Consider the following 19,170-nt stretch of genomic DNA (forward strand, 5'->3'; position numbering starts at 1 on the left):
TTTTTTTTTTCAATTTTTAATTTATTCAAAAAATCAACAAAACCAAAGACATAAACACGGAAGTTTTGATTATTGACGTACTAAATGTTTCTGCACCACTTTTCCAGCTAACACCACCACCACGTTGATGGAAAAAGCTATCTCGCTCGTTATTACACCTGCCAAACAGATTTTAGTTATTGATTCTTAAATGTTCTCAGTTACCTATCTTGACTGCATGTTCTACATTCCATATCAGGTTCCACTCCAGGTAGTGTGGCACAGGGATAATCTGAGCATCCACGTCGAAAAGCACGTCCTTTGGAAGATAACCGATAGCAGAATTGAGTTGATGGAGGACAAAGTTCTTGAACCCAACGATCTTTGTCGAAGCATGTTGATCCATCACATGTTTCACAAACTAACGAAACAACTACATCTGAAAAAATTAAAGGTGAAAGTGGTGTTGCTAGAACTCTAAACTGTGATATTTTTAAAAACTATGTCTCTTTTTCGAAGTACCTGACATTTGGTGGAACGTTCGTGCTTAAAAATTAAACTTGGTTCAAAAGTAGGCGAAAATGGACCCAAGTGGTCTATATTTTGCTCAAACTTTCATTGTATCGTTTTAAACTTTGGTAAGATATTGGCAGGAATTGGATTGAACATTGACTAGACTTAGTAGAAGCAATGCTTACCGAACTATTTCTCAAGCTTTTACAACTCGTGAGCCAAGTTTTTTTTTGGAAAAAATATTTAACGTGCTTAGTAAATTTTTCCAATAGTCCCATTTTAAAAAATTACCTGTAATCGAAAGTAATAACAATAAAATCGCTAATTTGAACATTATTTATTATGGAAAAGTTATAGAAGCTTGAAGCAGTATGAATAAGGAACACAATTTACCAGTATTGATTTGTTATCAGTGTTTGTATCAAGAGAATGTGTGTGGGTTGTTCGTTTTATCGTTGTGTTAGACTAGAAAACGATGACTCATGAACACCTTTCTAAATAGAAAACCTTAAAATTTTGTCACGTGTGTTTGGATTCCAATCATGCGGATGTTCGGAAGCGTTGTCAGTTCATCGACGGTGTTCACTTTAACTCCTGGAATTGTTTATTTAATTAAATCCTCTATATTTTCTTACCAGCAGGCATGAGTAAACAGCGACGACATAGTATGAAAAAGAATACTCGATACGGTTTATGAACCATTATCGTAGTGATAGTGGACAAAAGGCCATGAGTCGCTATCAAGCATAAACCAGGTTGAACATACACTGCAATAATATAACTGGCTCAAAAATTATTAATAAAATAAATTACTTTGATCCCATGTATCTGTTAGAAGAAGAATAAAAAGCCCTAATCCTGCAGGAAGAACAAGAACGGAGTAAGGTACAAGAACCTGGAAATACGTTTTAAATGCAAGACATATGGCTTTTACAACTATAATTTTAGAAATTGAATGCTGTTATCTAGGAACTAACCTGTAATAATAGGCCCTTCAAGAATTTTCTCTGCACTTTCTGCATTTCATTTGAAAGCAAAATCCTTGTTGCTCTAATAATATAAAACGAGTGAACCGCATATATTGTAGATAAAACAATAACTATTGCAATTCCACCCATGTAATAAAAATGTAGAAATCCTAGTTTTTGAACTGAAAACACTACGGTATTTTCATTCCAAATATCGCATGGCGCATTTCTCCAGTTATCCACTATTTTTTCGATCGACTCTCGATCTTCAACGTTTTCAAAATAAATTGGAAGCCAGACATGGAATATTGCAATTACGTAGTAAACAGTATTTTTGAATACTCGATACTCAGTTGAATGGCGAAGAATGTGAAAATTTGGGAGAACCGATTGATGTCTGTATTCAAAAAGGACGGTGGTTGATGCTCCAACACCTGGAATTAGTTAGATAATTCACAATATTTTAGTTTCAACACTCACAGCCCAATGCAAATGTAGATATGAAGTACTGGGATCGAGTAGAAATATTTATTTGCGACAGTAATCCTATGGTATATCCACACAAATATGGGTAGAATACTACAGGAGTACAGAGAATTGTAAGTAGAACATTGAACGATATTATTCTGAAATTAAAAATCTTTCAAAATTGTCAAAATGAGAGTTTTCAAATTTATCTTTTCATTGTATTTGGGTGGGAAAAAATAAAATAGCAATTTAATGAGATAATTCGAGTTTACTGTCAATTTTTTTAAAATAAGACAAAGTGATATTCCAGAAGCTGAAAAAAACACCAAATAAGTTATGATTTACGTACGCAAGTTGAAAAACAAGAATGAGCCATTTATAAAATACCATATTCCATGGAGATTTTTTCAAAATGCAATAAACTGAAACAAGAAATAATGGTATTTGAAATGCGCCAATTGTGTTCATTGTAAATAAATATGGAGAATTTTTGAAAGTCGTCAAATTTCCATGACGGCAATTCATCGAGAATGACCAGGAATGAATTGAAAGTAATATAATCAGGAAAAAATATGAAGAACCAGGTTTCCAGGGAGAATAGAGCCAACTTCAGTATTATTAATTTTCAAAATTCACCTGCCTTTTGATACTACAACACTATAGAAAAAACATGAATGACGTGGAGATCAATGCAGGTTTACATACATAATTCACTGGAAAATTGATTGTTTCCAAATATTTAAACTCTAGTTCATTTTCTAGCCTAGTTGTAGTTTCAGCTTTTTTCGTGATCCATTTTGCAAAGTATATGTTACTTTATATGAAATATGAAATAGATCAACTTCTTCATTTTGCATATTGCTGATATAGTTTTGCTTCAATTCATCCAATGTATCAATGTCGTTCAAATATAAATTTGAAACTTTGGCTTCAAATAAACTAATAAGAAGCAATAATTTATCATGGAGTAGAAATATAGCATTTACAATGAAGTACGAAAATTGAGCAATAAAAAGCCAAGATGTATAAAACAAGGCAAGAAAACAGACTAATAGTGAACGATAAAAATTATTTAATAGATTTATGTGCGGCGGAGTTGCTAATGTACTTCGCAACCAAGTGATGTACACCGTTAGTTAAACTGTGCCTCAATTGTAAGAATTCATTACTCAATCCATCAAGTAGCTTTCCATAGGTATTGACTTTGCTCGGAATTCCATCATCGATTGCTCTAGGTAGATGAGCGCAAACCAGTTTCAAATCAGGACTACTGACGAGAGTATCCATTTGTCTTATATAACTCTAAAGGAACAATGTAAACCATTTTTAAATTTTATAAGTTTCATAAAAATTATGTTTTGCTAGAAAAATTTAAAAAATAACTTACAGCGCAAACTTCATAAAAATTGGGATCAGTATGATTATTGCTGACAATAACTTGATGAAAAGATTTGTGACGTTGATCAAAGAGAGTTGTCTCAAAGAGTATTTGATCAAATTCTGGATTCAACACGCCTGGATCAACTTGAGGTATTTCATCGTTTGGTAGAATGCACTGAAAAATGTATACTATCAGTTTGCAGGCAACCATTTTTCAGGTATTTTAAATAAAATGTTGGAATTAAAAATAATGATATATTCCAGTTAACAGCTGCAGTTTTATTCTTCTTTTTTTATTTTCACTAACCTCAGCTTTAATCCGTCCCAGAGAAGTCTGTATAGAGTAAAAAGATTCCACAATAAGATGAAAGCTTGAAAAAGCCTCTTTTGCATTCTCGTTGGTAATTTGCATCAAAAGGTTCTTGATATTATTCTCTAATGTTTTCACAAGTTTTGCATTTTCATGATGGATCTTGTACTGTTTTCTCATTAGACGTTGTTCCTGTAATTTTTTGACCTTCTCAAGGTTTCCTCATCGTTTTTTTCGTGCTTCGTTAAATTTTTTAAAAAGTTGAGTTACATACTCTTATGTGCCAAAAACTATATATTTTGTCTTAAATGGTGTGTGGTTTTTCCAATTAACTTATTCCATAAATTCCAGTTATGAGCAGCTCTAATTTAATTTAAATTTTTAAAATTTAATGAGTTGTTAAAATTTGGTACATATTCTTTATACAATCTCACATTATCCTTCTGACGTGCTTGTTGTTCATTTTCATATCTTATCTTCTCCAGTTTTTGTTCTATTTCACTATCGTTTGCTAATCTTCTCAAAGCTTCCTCTTCTGCCTCTTCTTTTTGACGCAAAAGAAGTTCCTGTAATTTCCTCTCTTTCTCCCTTCTAGACTCATCTAGTAGTTTCAGAGATTCCTTAAACTGGCGTTCTTCTGAATTGTTCGTACATTTGTTGAAGTTTTTCTTCGTGTTCAGCTTGTTTACGCTCGAACTCCCTGAAATCGACAAAATTTTAGACATTGTTAAAAAAGTATTTTACATGCATCATATCACTTTCAAGTTCCAAATTCTGGTTCATAAGACATGTCCATTTCAAAACCAGGACAACTTTTAGATAATTTTGTTTTGTTTTAATTATCTCCAAACGTCCAATTTTTTTTAAAGATTGACAATTTGCAAAAACTTGGGCTGAAAACTTTAAAAAAACAAAGCCATTTTAGAGTGTTAGATATTTAATCTTTTGAGCCCATTTTCAGTATACTTTTGCAATATTTTGTAACTATGTACTTACATTTTTCTTTCATTTTCTTCAATCTCGTGCTGGCGTTGATTCTCAATGAACTGATTGTCTTGTTCCTTAATTCTCTTTTCATGCTCATTTTTTTCTCTGAAATTAGATTATATGATATATGTATTATTCTTCCACTAACTTTATTCTCCGATCCTCAATTTCTTGCCGTTCTTTTTGTCCGCCGTCTTTGAGCAATTGCAACTGTATGCTATTCTCCTGTAAATAGTTTATGATAACGAATAATGTTGTTTTTAGTGTGAAAATTTCCTCAATTTTCAGTTAGTTTAAAATCAAAATTATGTATTATTTAAACATCTCAAAAGGCTTCATTGAACATTTTTTAATTGAGTTAAATACTGTTATGTGCCGAAAACTATTTATTTTGTCTTAAGTGATGTATGGTTTTTTCCAATTAAATTTTTTCCATAAATTCCAGTTACGAGCAGTACTAATTTTAATATAACTTTAAAAAATTTAAGTTGTTAAAATTTTGTATTCCTCATAAAATCTCACATGATCATTCTGAAGTGCTTTCTGTTCATTTTCATATCTTATCTTCTCCAGTTTTTGTTCTATTTCACTATCGTTTGCTAATCTTCTCAAAGCTTCCTCTTCTGCCTCTTCTTTTTGACGCAAAAGAAGTTCCTGTAATTTCCTCTCTTTCTCCCTTCTAGACTCATCTAGTAGTTTCAGAGATTCCTTAAACTGGCGTTCTTCTTGTCTGAAATCACTTATTCATGTTGTTTTAATAGATTATCTTACTCTTCTTCTCTTTTTCTTTTTTCTCTTGCTTCATTCTTTTGTTTTTCAAATCGCCGATTTTCTTCCTCCCATCTGGCTAACTCGGCACTATCCTCTTGAGCTTTTTTGTTTGATCCACTATTATCTCTCCAATTATTATATATACCACTAACTTTTTTGTTTGAAGATCCAAACCATGTGTTCCATTTATTACTCCATGCGTTATCGTTCATTGAATTTGTTGTATCGAACGGAGAAAATGAAATCCTGTAATAACTGATAATTTAAAGCGAAGTAATGGAAATTAAATTGTGGAAATATTTGTGCAAAAACTTAATTACTTTATAAATTCCTATTTTTTGGTACTATTTCAAATTCTTCTTATAAAGATTCTTTTCGAAAAATATTGTACATAATTATCATCAATTTGATATCAAAATTTTGTGGTTCAAGAAAAATTGACAAGTTAAAAAGACATTATGATTTGTTATGAAAATTTAATTAAAATTAAACTATCATGATCGACTAAAATATTAAAATATATGTACCGAAATCGCGTTAACTACATGAAAAAAAAACTTTTTTAGAGACGTTGTAACATAATTTTATCACAAAACGACCAGAAACAAGTGTTAAAGTGTACATGCATTAATAGAAAGGTATGAAATAACTGCAATATTTACAGTAACTGATAAATCACTTTAAATACAAGCACAATAATTATTCTTAAAAATTTATTCATAAAAATTTCAGTATACATTCAAAAAACATTCAATATGTTATTCAACTTCTTCGATAATCACTGATTGAGTTGGAATGCCTTCTTCTCTCACATCACTGCTCGTATTATTTTGCATATCACTGCTATAGTTCTGCTTCAATTCAGCCAGTGTAGGAATGTTTCTCGAGAATTTTGACAGATTATCGAACTGCCACTTGATGGTTTTTGTGATAGAATCATGATCAAATGAAGTTAAGGTTTTCTGTGAAAAAAGTTTGTAAGAGATTTTCGTTAGACAAAAGTTTTTCAAAACTAACCTGTTGGATTTTATTGGAATATTCTCTCAACACATTCTCGAAAATTCCACACTCATATGCAACTATTTCAACGGATTCTTTAATTTTCCAAACAAATGATTTTCCTGTGTTGTCATACTGAATTTGGAGATTTTTCATTTCTTCAGTCATCAGTTCTTTTTCTTGTTTCAAAGAATTTGTGAGTGTATTCAAAACAATTGAAACGCGTTTTCTTTCCATAGAAATGTCCTCCGATTTTTCAATCTCTCGTTGAATAATTGATATCTTAAAAATTAAATGATAAGAAGTTCAGCATGAAAAAAAAACTACCTCAGTGAAAAATCTATTGAATAACTCGGCAACCTTTTTATTTGCTGATCTAAGAACATTCAATCGATTAGTCCAATTACGTTCAATGATATCATTCCACATCTTGTGCTTAATCATCATCATTATTTGTTCCCATTGTTGTTTCATCTTATCAGCTCTTTCTTGATGTTGTCTCTGCATTTCTTCACGATCTCGTTCGAATTGTTCGTACATTTGTTGAAGTTTTTCTTCGTGTTCAGTTTGTTTACGCTCGAACTCCCTGAAATCGACAAAATTTTAGACATTGTTAAAAAAGTATTTTACATGCATCATATCACTTTCAAGTTCCAAATTCTGGTTCATAAGACATGTCCATTTCAAAACCAGGACAACTTTTAGATAATTTTGTTTTGTTTTAATTATCTCCAAACGTCCAATTTTTTTTAAAGATTGACAATTTGCAAAAACTTGGGCTGAAAACTTTAAAAAAACAAAGCCATTTTAGAGTGTTAGATATTTAATCTTTTGAGCCCATTTTCAGTATACTTTTGCAATATTTTGTAACTATGTACTTACATTTTTCTTTCATTTTCTTCAATCTCGTGCTGGCGTTGATTCTCAATGAACTGATTGTCTTGTTCCTTAATTCTCTTTTCATGCTCATTTTTTTCTCTGAAATTAGATTATATGATATATGTATTATTCTTCCACTAACTTTATTCTCCGATCCTCAATTTCTTGCCGTTCTTTTTGTCCGCCGTCTTTGAGCAATTGCAACTGTATGCTATTCTCCTGTAAATAGTTTATGATAACGAATAATGTTGTTTTTAGTGTGAAAATTTCCTCAATTTTCAGTTAGTTTAAAATCAAAATTATGTATTATTTAAACATCTCAAAAGGCTTCATTGAACATTTTTTAATTGAGTTAAATACTGTTATGTGCCGAAAACTATTTATTTTGTCTTAAGTGATGTATGGTTTTTTCCAATTAAATTTTTTCCATAAATTCCAGTTACGAGCAGTACTAATTTTAATATAACTTTAAAAAATTTAAGTTGTTAAAATTTTGTATTCCTCATAAAATCTCACATGATCATTCTGAAGTGCTTTCTGTTCATTTTCATATCTTATCTTCTCCAGTTTTTGTTCTATTTCACTATCGTTTGCTAATCTTCTCAAAGCTTCCTCTTCTGCCTCTTCTTTTTGACGCAAAAGAAGTTCCTGTAATTTCCTCTCTTTCTCCCTTCTAGACTCATCTAGTAGTTTCAGAGATTCCTTAAACTGGCGTTCTTCTTGTCTGAAATCACTTATTCATGTTGTTTTAATAGATTATCTTACTCTTCTTCTCTTTTTCTTTTTTCTCTTGCTTCATTCTTTTGTTTTTCAAATCGCCGATTTTCTTCCTCCCATCTGGCTAACTCGGCACTATCCTCTTGAGCTTTTTTGTTTGATCCACTATTATCTCTCCAATTATTATATATACCACTAACGAAATTTAAGCTATTAAAGCTGAATGAGGGAAAATATCCAGAATTTGAAGAAGAAGCGCTCTGCAACTAGTAAAAGTTAAACAAGTATAACTTTGAGAAAGTACCGGAACTTGATATTCAGGAGGTCGATGCAATCCGTGTTCCGTTGGCATTAGTTTTTTAATGCTTTTGTCAAGTGTTTCAATGATTGTATTGAATTCATTTTTCTTGACTTTGGTATACTTTTCATGAACGCTTCTTTTGCTTTCAAGCTTGTTTAAAAAATTGTTCATGTCAGTTAAAAATGTCTGGAAGTTTATGGATTAATAAAAACAATACATGAAACTTATAGTACTTTAAAAACAGTGCAGTACTGAGGCCCCAAACTGGCAGTGTGCCACTGAGTATTATCATAGATTGAAACCAATGTTTCAAATTTATAGAAGATTTCCTTCAACGTCGAGCTTGTTTCCCATTCTTGAGACTTCTGAAAATTTAGAATTTTAGATCCAAATAAATTGCTTTGATAGTGGAAAATTATCTAAAATATTCCATACTTACCGGAAGGAGTGTAATTTGTTGGAATAAACTGTTGATATCACACACAGTTAGCTTGAATTGATTAATGTTCAATACTGACTGATTCTGAGGCGGCGGAATGTTGGCTGTTGACTGTCTTTCATTTGAATTTGTCCTACTTCTGAAACTTTTCTGTTTTCATTCAAAAAATGTATATACATATAATAAACTAAACTAAACCTTTCATTTGGGCGATTGGTTTGAATTCCGAACTGATCAACTGAACTATCAAATTCCGATTTTAATCCATCTAGGTTTGCCCATAGATATTCGAAGTTATCGGTCTGTTGAATATTCCCGATTGTTGAGCAAACATGCAAAGCCTTTCCGATTGTTACATCAATATTCGTAAGAAGTTTCTGAAAATACCACGATAGAAATAAATATATTGTTAAAACTTAAATTTCTTAAACTTAAACAACTTTCAAAAATCAACCCACATCTTGATGTTCACTAAGTTTGTAACGACGGAGATCTTGAACTTGATCATTGAGTAAGTTATAATTGCTTCTCAATTTAGAAAACTGGGACGAAAATTCATGAGACAATTGAGGATTCTGAAAATTGGAGAGTGCATGAATATAAAAATTATTCAGCAACTTTACAACTAACCGATAAAATTTTCACATTTTCCAGAATTGTATCTATTGTTTGGCCTATATTGTCGCATTTCGGATAATTTTGCTGAATGTTCTGAAATATATGAATTTGTATTCGCTGTTTATATTATAATGCCCGTAATTTGATTCGATGGGAAAATTCTTCAGTTTGTACTAATCACTCACAACAAAATAGTTGCAATCTTTAAAAAAATGTTCATGTCAAAAAATATTATTAATAAATTTCAACTATGATCGATACACTTACGTTTTGTGGCATTTGAGGTCCAGAGTTCATTGACCAATTTTGATTGGAATTATATGCATGAATTTATCAATTAATTTTAATAATTATATATGATCTAACTGAAAAATCAAGTGTTCCTTACATGCACTACATGTGCTCCTACGTTTTCTATCTTGAAAATGAAATTAATTCATTGCCGTGAAGAACGTCTATGTCCACTGGGCAAAAACTTCGATTCACTTTCAAAGATCGTCTCAGAATTGTAACACTTACGGAGTAGCCTTGCTGTTGGTTTGGTGCAGCATCTAGTTTGCGTGGTCCCGACATGGCAACTTTCAAAGAAAATCTGAAACTACAAATGATTAGGTAAAGCCTGTTAATTATCCCGCTGTAAAATTATAATGATGTTTTTTTTCAAAAAATTCTGAGAATAATTCAACAATTCAGTCCAACTGACGAACTTGCGACTATAGTCAGAATTTTTCAATGATATTTTTTGGGAAAGCATCGCAATAGATAGGGTAAACTAAAAATCAAACTTACAGATTTGCTGTTCAGCCGATTTGTGGAAGATGCTTCCTATAAACAAAAATTGTTGGATAAGAACGTGAATTGAAAAAAGTAACCAAAATAATGAAAGTATGATAAAAGTATTGCACATGTATAAAACATGAAAATGAAAAAAAAGGCTTAAGAGAAAGAAGAAGAGAAAAGGAAGAGGAAGAGAGATTACAAAATTTTTATTTAAAAAAATAATTATCGGAGAATTGAGATAATTTATGATCCAGAAATTAGTGAGCAAAGGGGTTACACAAACCAACATACAAAAACAAGTAAGAAAAACAAGAAATGAAAGAAGATGAAACTTATTCTTTAATAGAACGTTGGTTACTTGAGGGACCGTGTACATGTTTTTGAGTGATGTCTTGAACGCCATCATTCAAACTTGTTTTCATTTCATCAAAATTGGAACACAAACCACCGAGATAATTCCCATACAACTTTATATTTTTGTTATTTCTATCGTCAAGTGCTCTAGGAAGATGGGTACAAACTGATCTCAATTCCGTTTTGCTCATTAGAGTGTCCATTCGTTTTATGAATTCCTGAGAAGAAGAAAGTTGAGACAATACTAACAAATAACCAATTATTTAAACTCACGGAGCAAACTTTGAAAAGGGCTGGATCAGTGTTAGTGGTGTTGATAATAAATTGTTGGAAACATCTGACTCGGTACTCAAAAAGTTTCGTTTGTTCATGAATGAGATTGAAATCTGGATCCAATTCTCCCATTGGAACTTGTGGAATTTCTTCGTTAGGTAGAATACACTGAAATTTCAATCATGAACATATACCGTGCAAATATTCAGTTTCACTCACATATGTCCTGATATTTTCAAGAGAGCTTTGAACGTTGTAAACGGGTTCGACAATATGTTGAAACTTTTTCACAACATCCCTTGCGTTTTGATGGGAAATATGATCCAAGAGTTTTTGAATATCACCGTCTAACTTTTGAACAATTTTCGAGTTTTCGATTTCCAATTGTTCTCTGCAAATTTTTCAAATTAATATTTAAATTTTTTTTTTCTAAAAACCAACCTCCGTTGTTTAGCATTTTCAATTTTCAATGTTCGGTTTCTTTCTTGAATTTGTTGAAGCTGTTCTCGATGAACTCTTGCTATTTCCTTCATTTCCTCCGTATATTTATCCAACTCAATAAGTCGATTCTCAATTATTTTTTCTTTCTCTTTCTCGACAGTTTCAATCTTCAGTGCTCCTTCTTTCTTGGTTTGCTCCAATTTCTCTTGAGCCAGATGTTTTTCTTTCTTGTGTTCTTGCTCCACCTTTTCCACCTGTAATTACAAGTTCAAATGATTTTTCAATTAAGCATGTAATAACCTTCATCTTATGCTCCATCTCTGCTTTTTCTCTTGCTTCTTTTGATTCTGATCTGAGCTCTTTCATTTTAAGATCATGAGCGATATTCATGCTCTTCATCTCTTCATCATATTTATCATCTTGCTCTTTGAATTGGGCCCTTAGTTTCCTGTTAAAAAATTAAATTAAATAAAAACTAGATTATCAGCTCTTACTCGATCGATTTATTATTCTCATCAATCTGTGAACGAATTCGTTCATTTGCTGCCTGTTCGCTACGTTTAGCTGATTCTTCATATTGACGACGATCTGAAATTATTTAGAAATTGAAATACAAATTATTTAGTTTTTTTTAAAGTCACTTAAAAGTGAAACAGCGCCCGTGTGGAAAAATCATTGTAAAATTGGTCAAAAATGGAATAAAACTATCGATATTCAAACTGTCAATTACTGAGTTTTTTCCCAATTTCCAGAAAATCATGCAAAAATGACCTTTTTTGAAGTCTTTTACAATAATATTTGACCATTGTGATACCATAGGATAACTTTTTTTAGTAAATTTCCCCACTGGCGCTACTCCACCTTGTTCAGATTCTAATAGAGAGAATAAACTGTATATCATTTTAATTGAACTTTGGAGCCCCAAAACCCCACAGATGGCGTTAGAATAAAAAAACAAGCGGGAACAAGGAACATCCTTAGTCATTCTTATTAAAACTTAAAAACTAACTTTCTTCTGCATCTTTCAAAGCTTTTTGATGAGCTGATTGACTGTCATCTTGAAGCTTACGAAGAGCATTAACTCTTAATTTTGGATTCTGCAAATGACATTGTTTATAACATAATTACAGTTCAATGACTCACTGATTTGAAATTATCAAAAACATCAAGTGCAGTCTTGCATGCATCACCAAGTAGAGGAAGAGAACTCAGAAACCCCATGGTTTTTCAAAAAAATGATGAGAAAATTACTAAAATTAGTTGACTTTCGAGTGAAAACTCTATCTGATTGTGAGAAAATTTAGAATAGAGTTAAATAAATGTTCTGAAAACTGATAAGGAATAAGAGTGGGCAAAAATGTAGAAGTCAACAAATGGGCGGAACGATGAATCAACAAACAAGAATGAGGAAGGAATAACATTTAGAACTAGCAATGAATATGTTCCTACTGATAGTGTGTGGTGTAGTAAATACAAACAAAAAAATTTTTTATATGTACAATAACCGGAAACAATAAGTTAAAGGAAGATATTATACAATAAATCAAGGTTCTTTCAAAACACGGTAAAGTTTATCACTGTTAATCAATTTTAAACTGAGTTAAGATAAAGTTTTTCCAATCTTCCATGAAAGCGGAAGATTATGTAAAACACTACTTGCCAAGTGGCCAGTAAATTAATATTGTTTGAATCTGAATAACTAGACCTCGCCGTTTAACATATTCTCGAAATGTTAATATTTTAATATTTCTTACCATGAATAAACACGTGCTTACTATTAGAAAAATCCGGTCGAATTGATTTTCTAAAATCTGGCTGACTTAAAGTTTTGTTAATCTTGTGGTTTTGCATAAACTTGAAATTATTTAATGAAGAATTATTATTGTGTAATTGAAAAATGAAGAACTCTGTGGCGGCCTGATAGAATCACATTTTTTCATACACATATTTTCCCACTTTAAACGATAACTTACTTTTGAATTGAAGTAGGAAAAAAAGTGAAATATTTGAAAATTGCAAAAGCAATGAATTTTCTTCTTCAAATACGACTTTTATATCACATTGGTGATTGCATGAGGAACAAGAAGACTTACTATTAGCAATTTTTTTCTTTCTGTTAAAAAATTCTTGTGATTAAAATAATGGGCAGCACAACCGGAAAACTTCGTTGACAGTTGAAAGTTTATGTGGCAATTATTAATGTGCAGGAAAAATTGCTAATTTCTCTAGAAGCTTCCTAACTGTTGAAATAAGTTTTGTGAAGTTTATTGCAAGAGAGCACAAACATCAAATTATGCAAAAAGTTGGGGTTAGAATGTCATAATCTATAATCTCAACTCTAGTGGTCACTTTCTGGCAACGATTGACAACAACTTAAAATCATTCAGACCAATTTTTAAAAATTTTCAATGAAAAACATTCTGAAAAAATGGGAAATTTCGCAAAGAGCAACGAATTCGCTCAACAACATTTTGGAAACCCATTGCAATTTTTTTGTCAGCTACTTGCCAATTTATTAGTTGTCGTCAATTGATTGGAAATTACTTACAATTACCAAATATTTTCTGTTTTCAAATTATCAATTTGTTCATGTTTTTGGTAAAATTGAGTAAATTGAGAGACATGTGCAATTTTCATCGTGAATTGAGCAAAATAAAAAATTTTAAAAGGACGAATTGTGATTTTAACCACTTGAAAAAGTAAGTGAACAATCGATCTGTACACGTGTAAAACACAAAAAAAAGTTAAGTCCTTGAATAATTTATTGCACATTCTTTAATTCTGCCATTGTTGGAATCGCATTGGTTGCTTGCAAAAGAACTGAATAGCAGTCTTCAATTCTTTTTGCGTTGCCCGGTTCATTCTGTAAAATAAATATTTTATTCCTAACTGGAAATAGATGAAATATACCTGCAGAACATAACTCAATCGATCACATTCAGCACTAACTTCTTCAACTGCCCCCTTGATTTCTAGTAAAAATGGCTTTTCGTGTTCAGCATGCAACTTCTCCATTTCGTATTTTTCATTGTCCATAATACTTTTCTGATTAACAACTGCTAACAGTAGATGCTTTGCGTGAGTTTCATGATAGTTTTTCGAACTTCTTCTGATTTGATTGTAAGCCCTTTCAACGTCCTTATTCGAAGACCTCAACGAGTTTAACCGTTTTGTCCAATTAGATTCAATGACGTCATTCCAAATTTTCATTTGTAATAGTCTTCGAATATTTTCCATTTGTTCATTCATTTCCTGTCGTCTCTGTTGATCACATCTTCTCAATTCTTCCAAGTCTCTTGCCAACTGATCTTCAATTTCACGAAGTCTCTCCTGAGCCCTTTCTTCTTGCGCTAGAATTTCAAGTTTTCTATTGGCATCCTGTTCAGCAAAGTCTTTTTTGTTTTGCATAAATTGGTTATTAATTTTTGCAATTTTGATACGATGAAGTTCGCGTGATCTGAAAATTGCTCAAAATTAGTTAATGTTGAATGTTTGGATTATTATGCTATTTGGCAACTTTCTTTCAATTCAATTTTCAAGCATATCTTTAGAGTTTTCTATTAGACAAAAAATATATTTGAAGAAGTGCCAATATTCATAAAATACCTTTCAAGATCCTCATCCATTTTTTCTAGTGATCGTTTTGTTTCTTGTTTCAAACGCATATTTTCGAAGTGAGCCATCTAAAATTGTAAGTATTTTAATGAATATTCAAAATTCTTGAAAACAAAGACGGAAAAGTATAAAGTTATAAAATGGTAGTTAAAACAAAAAATCGAAATTCTTACAATGTAAATGTTAAGTAAACTTTCATAGGGAAAAATACAAACCTGATCTTTAACCTTCTGCTCCGATTCTCTCTGAGCAACAAGTTGTTCTATTCTTTCATTAGCAGCTTGTTGTTTCTTCAAAAATGTCATTTCATCTTCTTTAAAACTGGACCGCATTTTTAGGAGTTGCTTTTCATGATTCGCTTTATTATTTCTCATTATCTCCTCAAATTGTGTATTTATCATTTGATCTTCCAATCTTAAAACAAATACTTTTGGAGTAAACAGGAAAAAGTAGAACTCACAGATCCTGTTGTCTAGTTTCTTCCATTCTATGCCGAATTTGGGCTGCCTGCGCTTTAAGACGTCGTACATCTTCAGATTCTGTGGATCTAATGGGATGATTATTTGATTTAACACCCCAGTTTTTCCAAAATGCATATACTCCCACAAGTGTTGCACAAGTACCGACAGCTTTCACCACCTTCAATTACAAAATGCATTAGATCAGCAGATCAAAACACCCACGTTCATCACATTAGAACAGAAATAGTTTAATACAACATAGAATATAGATTTCAGTGATTTACTATTTTCTTCTATGACGGATTTCCCAACTTCTTCACTGAACTGAAATCCACTCATACTGAATGAGAAAATAACAATGAGCAATACGTATTGACAGGAGAAGAGAAATAGTTGTCAACAAAATGCATGTGAAATATAAAAAGGTAGATAAGAAAAAAGTTAGGAAGTTTTTGAATTTTTAAGTATAGCAAGAAATGAGAATTGAGTTGAAAATGGAAAAAATGGTTGAAACATGAAACATGAGGGGACTTTGGATGAAATAGTGTAGAAAATAAGTTTTTGAAAAAATACTTGCATTGCCAACCGCGTATTTGAATTTGAGTTTATTTGCCTAAGAAATAAACAAGAATTTAAAAAACTCTTTTCCCCATCCGTCTAGTCCATTAACATTTCCCCGTTTCGCACTTCTAAACTTTACCGAAATTCGAAACATTGTAACCGGTTACCACATTGTCTCATAATTCGCGGATGCCACCAAAATTGTTACAAAAAAATGTACAAGTAGCCATTCACTTCTTGTTCATTGCCCCAACCAAAATTCGTGTTTCTTCAATTACGTCTTTTCACACTTGGCATTCGATTCTTTTTTGGTTTCACACATGAAGTCATCGTGGTCACTTGCTTTTATTATTTTGAACTTGTCTAGAATTTGTTATGGTTAGTTCAGGATCATCTCTTTTGAAGTTTCTATTAAATTTCTATTCAGGTCTCAACAACTGTCCAACTATACCGATAAGAAGTGTAATTCAGCGAGCAGCTGAAACAACAAAAGATGCAGTGACCCAAATGCAAATGATTCGAAGAATTCTTGAAGATATTTATGGAGGAACATGGGGAGTTCTTGTAATTAGAGATCCTGCGTTAGTTTCAAAAGGTAAGTGGCGATGAATAGTCAATTTTTATAAAAGGTTAGATGTTATTGGGTTTTCTCACTTAAATTTTCAGCGAATGGTAATAAGTTTGTAATGTCCTAAACATTTTATTGTTCTTTTATATAATAATTTGTTGTTTGAAAACGTATTGTTGATATTGTGCGTCTGCAAAAAATTGTAAAAATGTCTGAAATTTTTTCAAATCTTACTAGTGAGAAATTTATGAGGCAATTTAGAAAGCAAAACTAGACGAATTTAAACTTCTACTTTCATGTACCTTTAAATTGGCATTACTCATTTTTGCAAATTTATTGTACATTGCGAAGTTCTTTTTTGAATACAATTATTTTATTTATTTTTCTATGAAATATTATCAGTTGATAATTACCGAACTAAAACATGTATGAATTTCTACGCCAAAACAAAACAGTTAATACATTTTTTTCAGATGTTCATTGGACATTCCCGGATCATAATAATTTAGATGGATCACCGGCATTTTGTCTCACAGTAGTCAATGAGTAAGTATTTTTTATCGAAATATAATTATTTTTCCCCGTTCAGATGGCAATATAACGTATTCAAAACCGGTCAAATAGATTCACCACAACGTGTAACAATTGACAACATGATACAAAGATTCTCTTCAGGAACACTGCCAAAAATTGGGAAGTTGGTGAATGGGAAGAGTAAGGTATGATAGTTTAGTTGTGGTTGATAATTTAAGATATGATTTCCAATTTATATTTCAGGCTAAATTCCTTGATCTGAACGCTATGAAACAAGTTCCGAGGCGATATTCAATTGCACAGTTGGATAGAATGTTATCAAATGTTTTAGAAGAAAAACAAAGGATTCGACATAATCGATCACCAAAACTAGTAAATTGAAACTTTTTTCACAATTATTTTTTGAATAAAAACGGGTTTTATTAGGCAGACATACAAAACTTTTTGCAATCATTGTAGGTCAAAAAATTATTGAAATTGCCTTCTTGACCAAAATATGAAAATCGAATACAATTCTTGAGTCCCGGTTGATAAGCATATCTACCATAATGTTTGAATGCAAGGCGTTCTGATCCAGAAGAAACTGGAAGTGAACACACATGATCAGGATAAGGACAACAGAAGTTCTTCTTTGTACAACGATAGCCTGTTGGACAGCCATTGTCACATTTTTGAGCTTTTGTGACTATTTTTGCGTCGGTTGGGAGTTTACAGGCATTCACTGGAAAATATAGATTATATTTTTAATTCATTTGAATTAACTTGAATTAACTTATTTTCAAGAGACAACATTTGGCAATTTCTTTTAAGGCCAAAGAAATTCAGTAAGTGTTGTCAAGGTTTGGAAAATGTTAAATTAATATTACCAATTAAGCTCATATCCTTATTAACTTGAACTTCTTCTTCTTCACTATCTTCCTCATCATCGTCAGTTTCTGCTTCTCCATCATCTTCCTTCTTCTCTGGTTTCTTTGTTTTACCGGGCTTATGTGGAACACAAGCATCACTACAAGCATCTCTGCTCTCAAATCGATTCTCGTTTCCTCCACATCCTCGATAGAAAAGAGGTTGGCACACGTCTGAAGTGTATGTTCAGAATTGAATATTATCAGGTTATATGAAATTTTGACTATTTTACTGATCTAAAAATTTTATTTCAATTTGTTTGACTCCATATAATGTAATTGGTTTCAAAATAAGGTCAAGGATTTTACCCGGAACTTCACCACGTTTTAGAGGCCCGTAGAATGGCTCCAAATATGGTTTTAGTAAATTTTTTATGGTTTTATAGGTTTGAAGGAAAACAATCTGGAAGCTTCTTGAAAAGTTACTATTTTTAGCAAAAAGCTTAACATTTTTTCGTCCAACTCCGGCCAAAAAGTTTTTCATAGACATTAAAAAATTACAATCACAGGTATTCCAACTCAGCTGAAGCTCTGAAAGCTTGTATTATCTGACTACTTGCGTACAATGAAGCCTCGCAAAAATGGAAAAGTTTTATTGGTACTTCCAAAATATAAATATAAACTCACTTGTTCTCATATCAAAATAAAATTTCAATGTAATTGGTTTATTATCACAGTTGACACCGGTATCCTTCTCCTGGCGGCAGTTTATAGCAGAGACTAAAAAATATTTCGGAAATTTTAAATAGTTAAAATTGTATCCTACCTGACGATATACAACAAAGTAATAAAAATATAGATATGAACTGCATTTTACCTGGAAATTTTTAAAATAAAATATTCAAGTTATTGAGTTTTTCTATTTTAAAGTGAAGAAAAACTTTTAAAAAAGAAAACAAATAACAATTTGGCAACTGCCATATATCTAAGGTCATTTCAACTTGAGAAACTCGGAAGTTTTACAATTCAGATGAAAATACAATGATATTACTAGAAGAAGGTCTTTTACTAACAATGGGAAGACCCAGAACAATGTTCAATAGTGTGAAAAGACGTAAACAGGAAAGTATGCAAAGGTCGAATGGTCGAGATGGTATTGTTCTTCTTCCTCTTTTTTTCATTTTTCTGCTTCGTTTGGAGAATAAAAGGGGAAGTTAACAAAATTTTGAAAAAAAAAGAAGCTTCAAGTTTACATTTCATATTATGTTCCAGTTTACACAGTGGGTGGAAATGAAGTAAGACCAGGGTTTGATCAATAGATCACGACCCTCAAGTTGAAATAAATATTCATTAATTTTTTTTCAGTACATGAAATAACTTTGTTAAGAGTTTTTAAAAAAAGTTATATT

The 19,170-nt window shown here is 31.5% G+C and overlaps 7 protein-coding genes, 1 non-coding gene and 1 pseudogene across 11 annotated transcripts; 2 read left to right on the forward strand and 7 right to left on the reverse strand.

Annotated features, from left to right (window-relative positions):
- Nucleotides 1-5: 5 nt before the first annotated feature.
- C54D10.13 (UPAR/Ly6 domain-containing protein) lies at nt 6-925 on the reverse strand. The gene is made up of 3 exons (NM_001129420.4): nt 784-925; nt 205-418; nt 6-158 (listed from the first exon to the last, which is right to left on the reverse strand). Exons 1-3 carry the CDS (start codon nt 824-826, stop codon nt 26-28), a joined length of 390 nt encoding a protein of 129 aa, NP_001122892.1. The 5' UTR covers nt 827-925; the 3' UTR covers nt 6-25.
- A 75-nt stretch (nt 926-1,000) lies between these two features.
- Nucleotides 1,001-2,453, reverse strand: srh-25 (Serpentine Receptor, class H; the record flags this gene model as incomplete). The annotated part of the gene is made up of 6 exons (NM_073718.4): nt 1,001-1,086; nt 1,128-1,259; nt 1,306-1,387; nt 1,470-1,894; nt 1,941-2,086; nt 2,278-2,453. The coding sequence occupies 6 exons, from the start codon at nt 2,451-2,453 to the stop codon at nt 1,001-1,003; spliced, it is 1,047 nt and encodes a 348-aa protein (NP_506119.4).
- A 543-nt stretch (nt 2,454-2,996) lies between these two features.
- Nucleotides 2,997-5,588, reverse strand: pals-36 (annotated as a pseudogene). The gene is made up of 9 exons: nt 5,377-5,588; nt 5,128-5,335; nt 4,754-4,830; nt 4,615-4,710; nt 4,271-4,318; nt 4,053-4,209; nt 3,616-3,810; nt 3,316-3,483; nt 2,997-3,230 (listed from the first exon to the last, which is right to left on the reverse strand). Coding segments are annotated over exons 1-9 (1,395 nt in total).
- A 487-nt stretch (nt 5,589-6,075) lies between these two features.
- Nucleotides 6,076-10,156, reverse strand: pals-37 (Protein containing ALS2cr12 (ALS2CR12) signature; the record flags this gene model as incomplete). Of its 2 annotated transcripts, NM_001269487.2 has the most annotated exons (15): nt 6,076-6,338; nt 6,394-6,657; nt 6,703-6,961; nt 7,258-7,353; nt 7,397-7,473; nt 7,771-7,978; nt 8,020-8,231; nt 8,276-8,458; nt 8,506-8,637; nt 8,712-8,850; nt 8,910-9,088; nt 9,170-9,286; nt 9,342-9,422; nt 9,849-9,921; nt 10,119-10,156. In NM_001269487.2, the coding sequence occupies 14 exons, from the start codon at nt 9,900-9,902 to the stop codon at nt 6,135-6,137; spliced, it is 2,205 nt and encodes a 734-aa protein (NP_001256416.1). The 2 variants fall into 2 exon arrangements, with proteins under 2 accessions (NP_001256416.1, NP_001263871.1); NM_001276942.3 differs by lacking the exons at nt 9,849-9,921; nt 10,119-10,156 and adding an exon at nt 9,597-9,626 and having other exon boundaries at nt 6,135-6,338.
- Nucleotides 8,138-9,450, forward strand: anr-30. Its single transcript, NR_102084.1, has one exon.
- Nucleotides 10,157-10,298: 142 nt separating the features above from the next.
- On the reverse strand, nt 10,299-12,490 carry pals-39 (Protein containing ALS2cr12 (ALS2CR12) signature). Its single transcript, NM_001269488.3, has 8 exons — nt 12,321-12,490; nt 12,187-12,274; nt 11,672-11,765; nt 11,478-11,625; nt 11,178-11,431; nt 10,956-11,127; nt 10,737-10,904; nt 10,299-10,681 (listed from the first exon to the last, which is right to left on the reverse strand). Exons 1-8 carry the CDS (start codon nt 12,396-12,398, stop codon nt 10,442-10,444), a joined length of 1,242 nt encoding a protein of 413 aa, NP_001256417.1. The 5' UTR covers nt 12,399-12,490; the 3' UTR covers nt 10,299-10,441.
- A 1,309-nt stretch (nt 12,491-13,799) lies between these two features.
- pals-38 (Protein containing ALS2cr12 (ALS2CR12) signature) lies at nt 13,800-15,631 on the reverse strand (the record flags this gene model as incomplete). 2 transcript variants are annotated; one of them, NM_073720.5, is made up of 6 exons in its annotated part: nt 13,800-14,040; nt 14,088-14,634; nt 14,784-14,860; nt 15,008-15,206; nt 15,253-15,431; nt 15,476-15,631. In NM_073720.5, 6 exons carry the CDS (start codon nt 15,590-15,592, stop codon nt 13,939-13,941), a joined length of 1,221 nt encoding a protein of 406 aa, NP_506121.3. The 2 variants fall into 2 exon arrangements, with proteins under 2 accessions (NP_506121.3, NP_001263872.1); NM_001276943.3 differs by having other exon boundaries at nt 13,939-14,040; nt 15,476-15,481.
- Nucleotides 15,632-15,788: 157 nt separating this feature from the next.
- C54D10.9 (uncharacterized protein) lies at nt 15,789-17,341 on the forward strand. Its single transcript, NM_073721.3, has 5 exons — nt 15,789-16,192; nt 16,242-16,409; nt 16,856-16,928; nt 16,972-17,101; nt 17,160-17,341. The coding sequence occupies exons 1-5, from the start codon at nt 16,135-16,137 to the stop codon at nt 17,295-17,297; spliced, it is 567 nt and encodes a 188-aa protein (NP_506122.1). The 5' UTR covers nt 15,789-16,134; the 3' UTR covers nt 17,298-17,341.
- C54D10.10 (BPTI/Kunitz inhibitor domain-containing protein) lies at nt 17,317-18,638 on the reverse strand. The gene is made up of 4 exons (NM_073722.6): nt 18,588-18,638; nt 18,449-18,541; nt 17,783-17,995; nt 17,317-17,637 (listed from the first exon to the last, which is right to left on the reverse strand). The coding sequence occupies exons 1-4, from the start codon at nt 18,631-18,633 to the stop codon at nt 17,339-17,341; spliced, it is 651 nt and encodes a 216-aa protein (NP_506123.2). The 5' UTR covers nt 18,634-18,638; the 3' UTR covers nt 17,317-17,338.
- Between the last annotated feature and the right edge of the window lie 532 nt (nt 18,639-19,170).

This window comes from Caenorhabditis elegans, chromosome V (assembly GCF_000002985.6).
Source record: "Caenorhabditis elegans chromosome V".
In the NCBI taxonomy this organism is placed as follows: domain Eukaryota; kingdom Metazoa; phylum Nematoda; class Chromadorea; order Rhabditida; family Rhabditidae; genus Caenorhabditis; species Caenorhabditis elegans.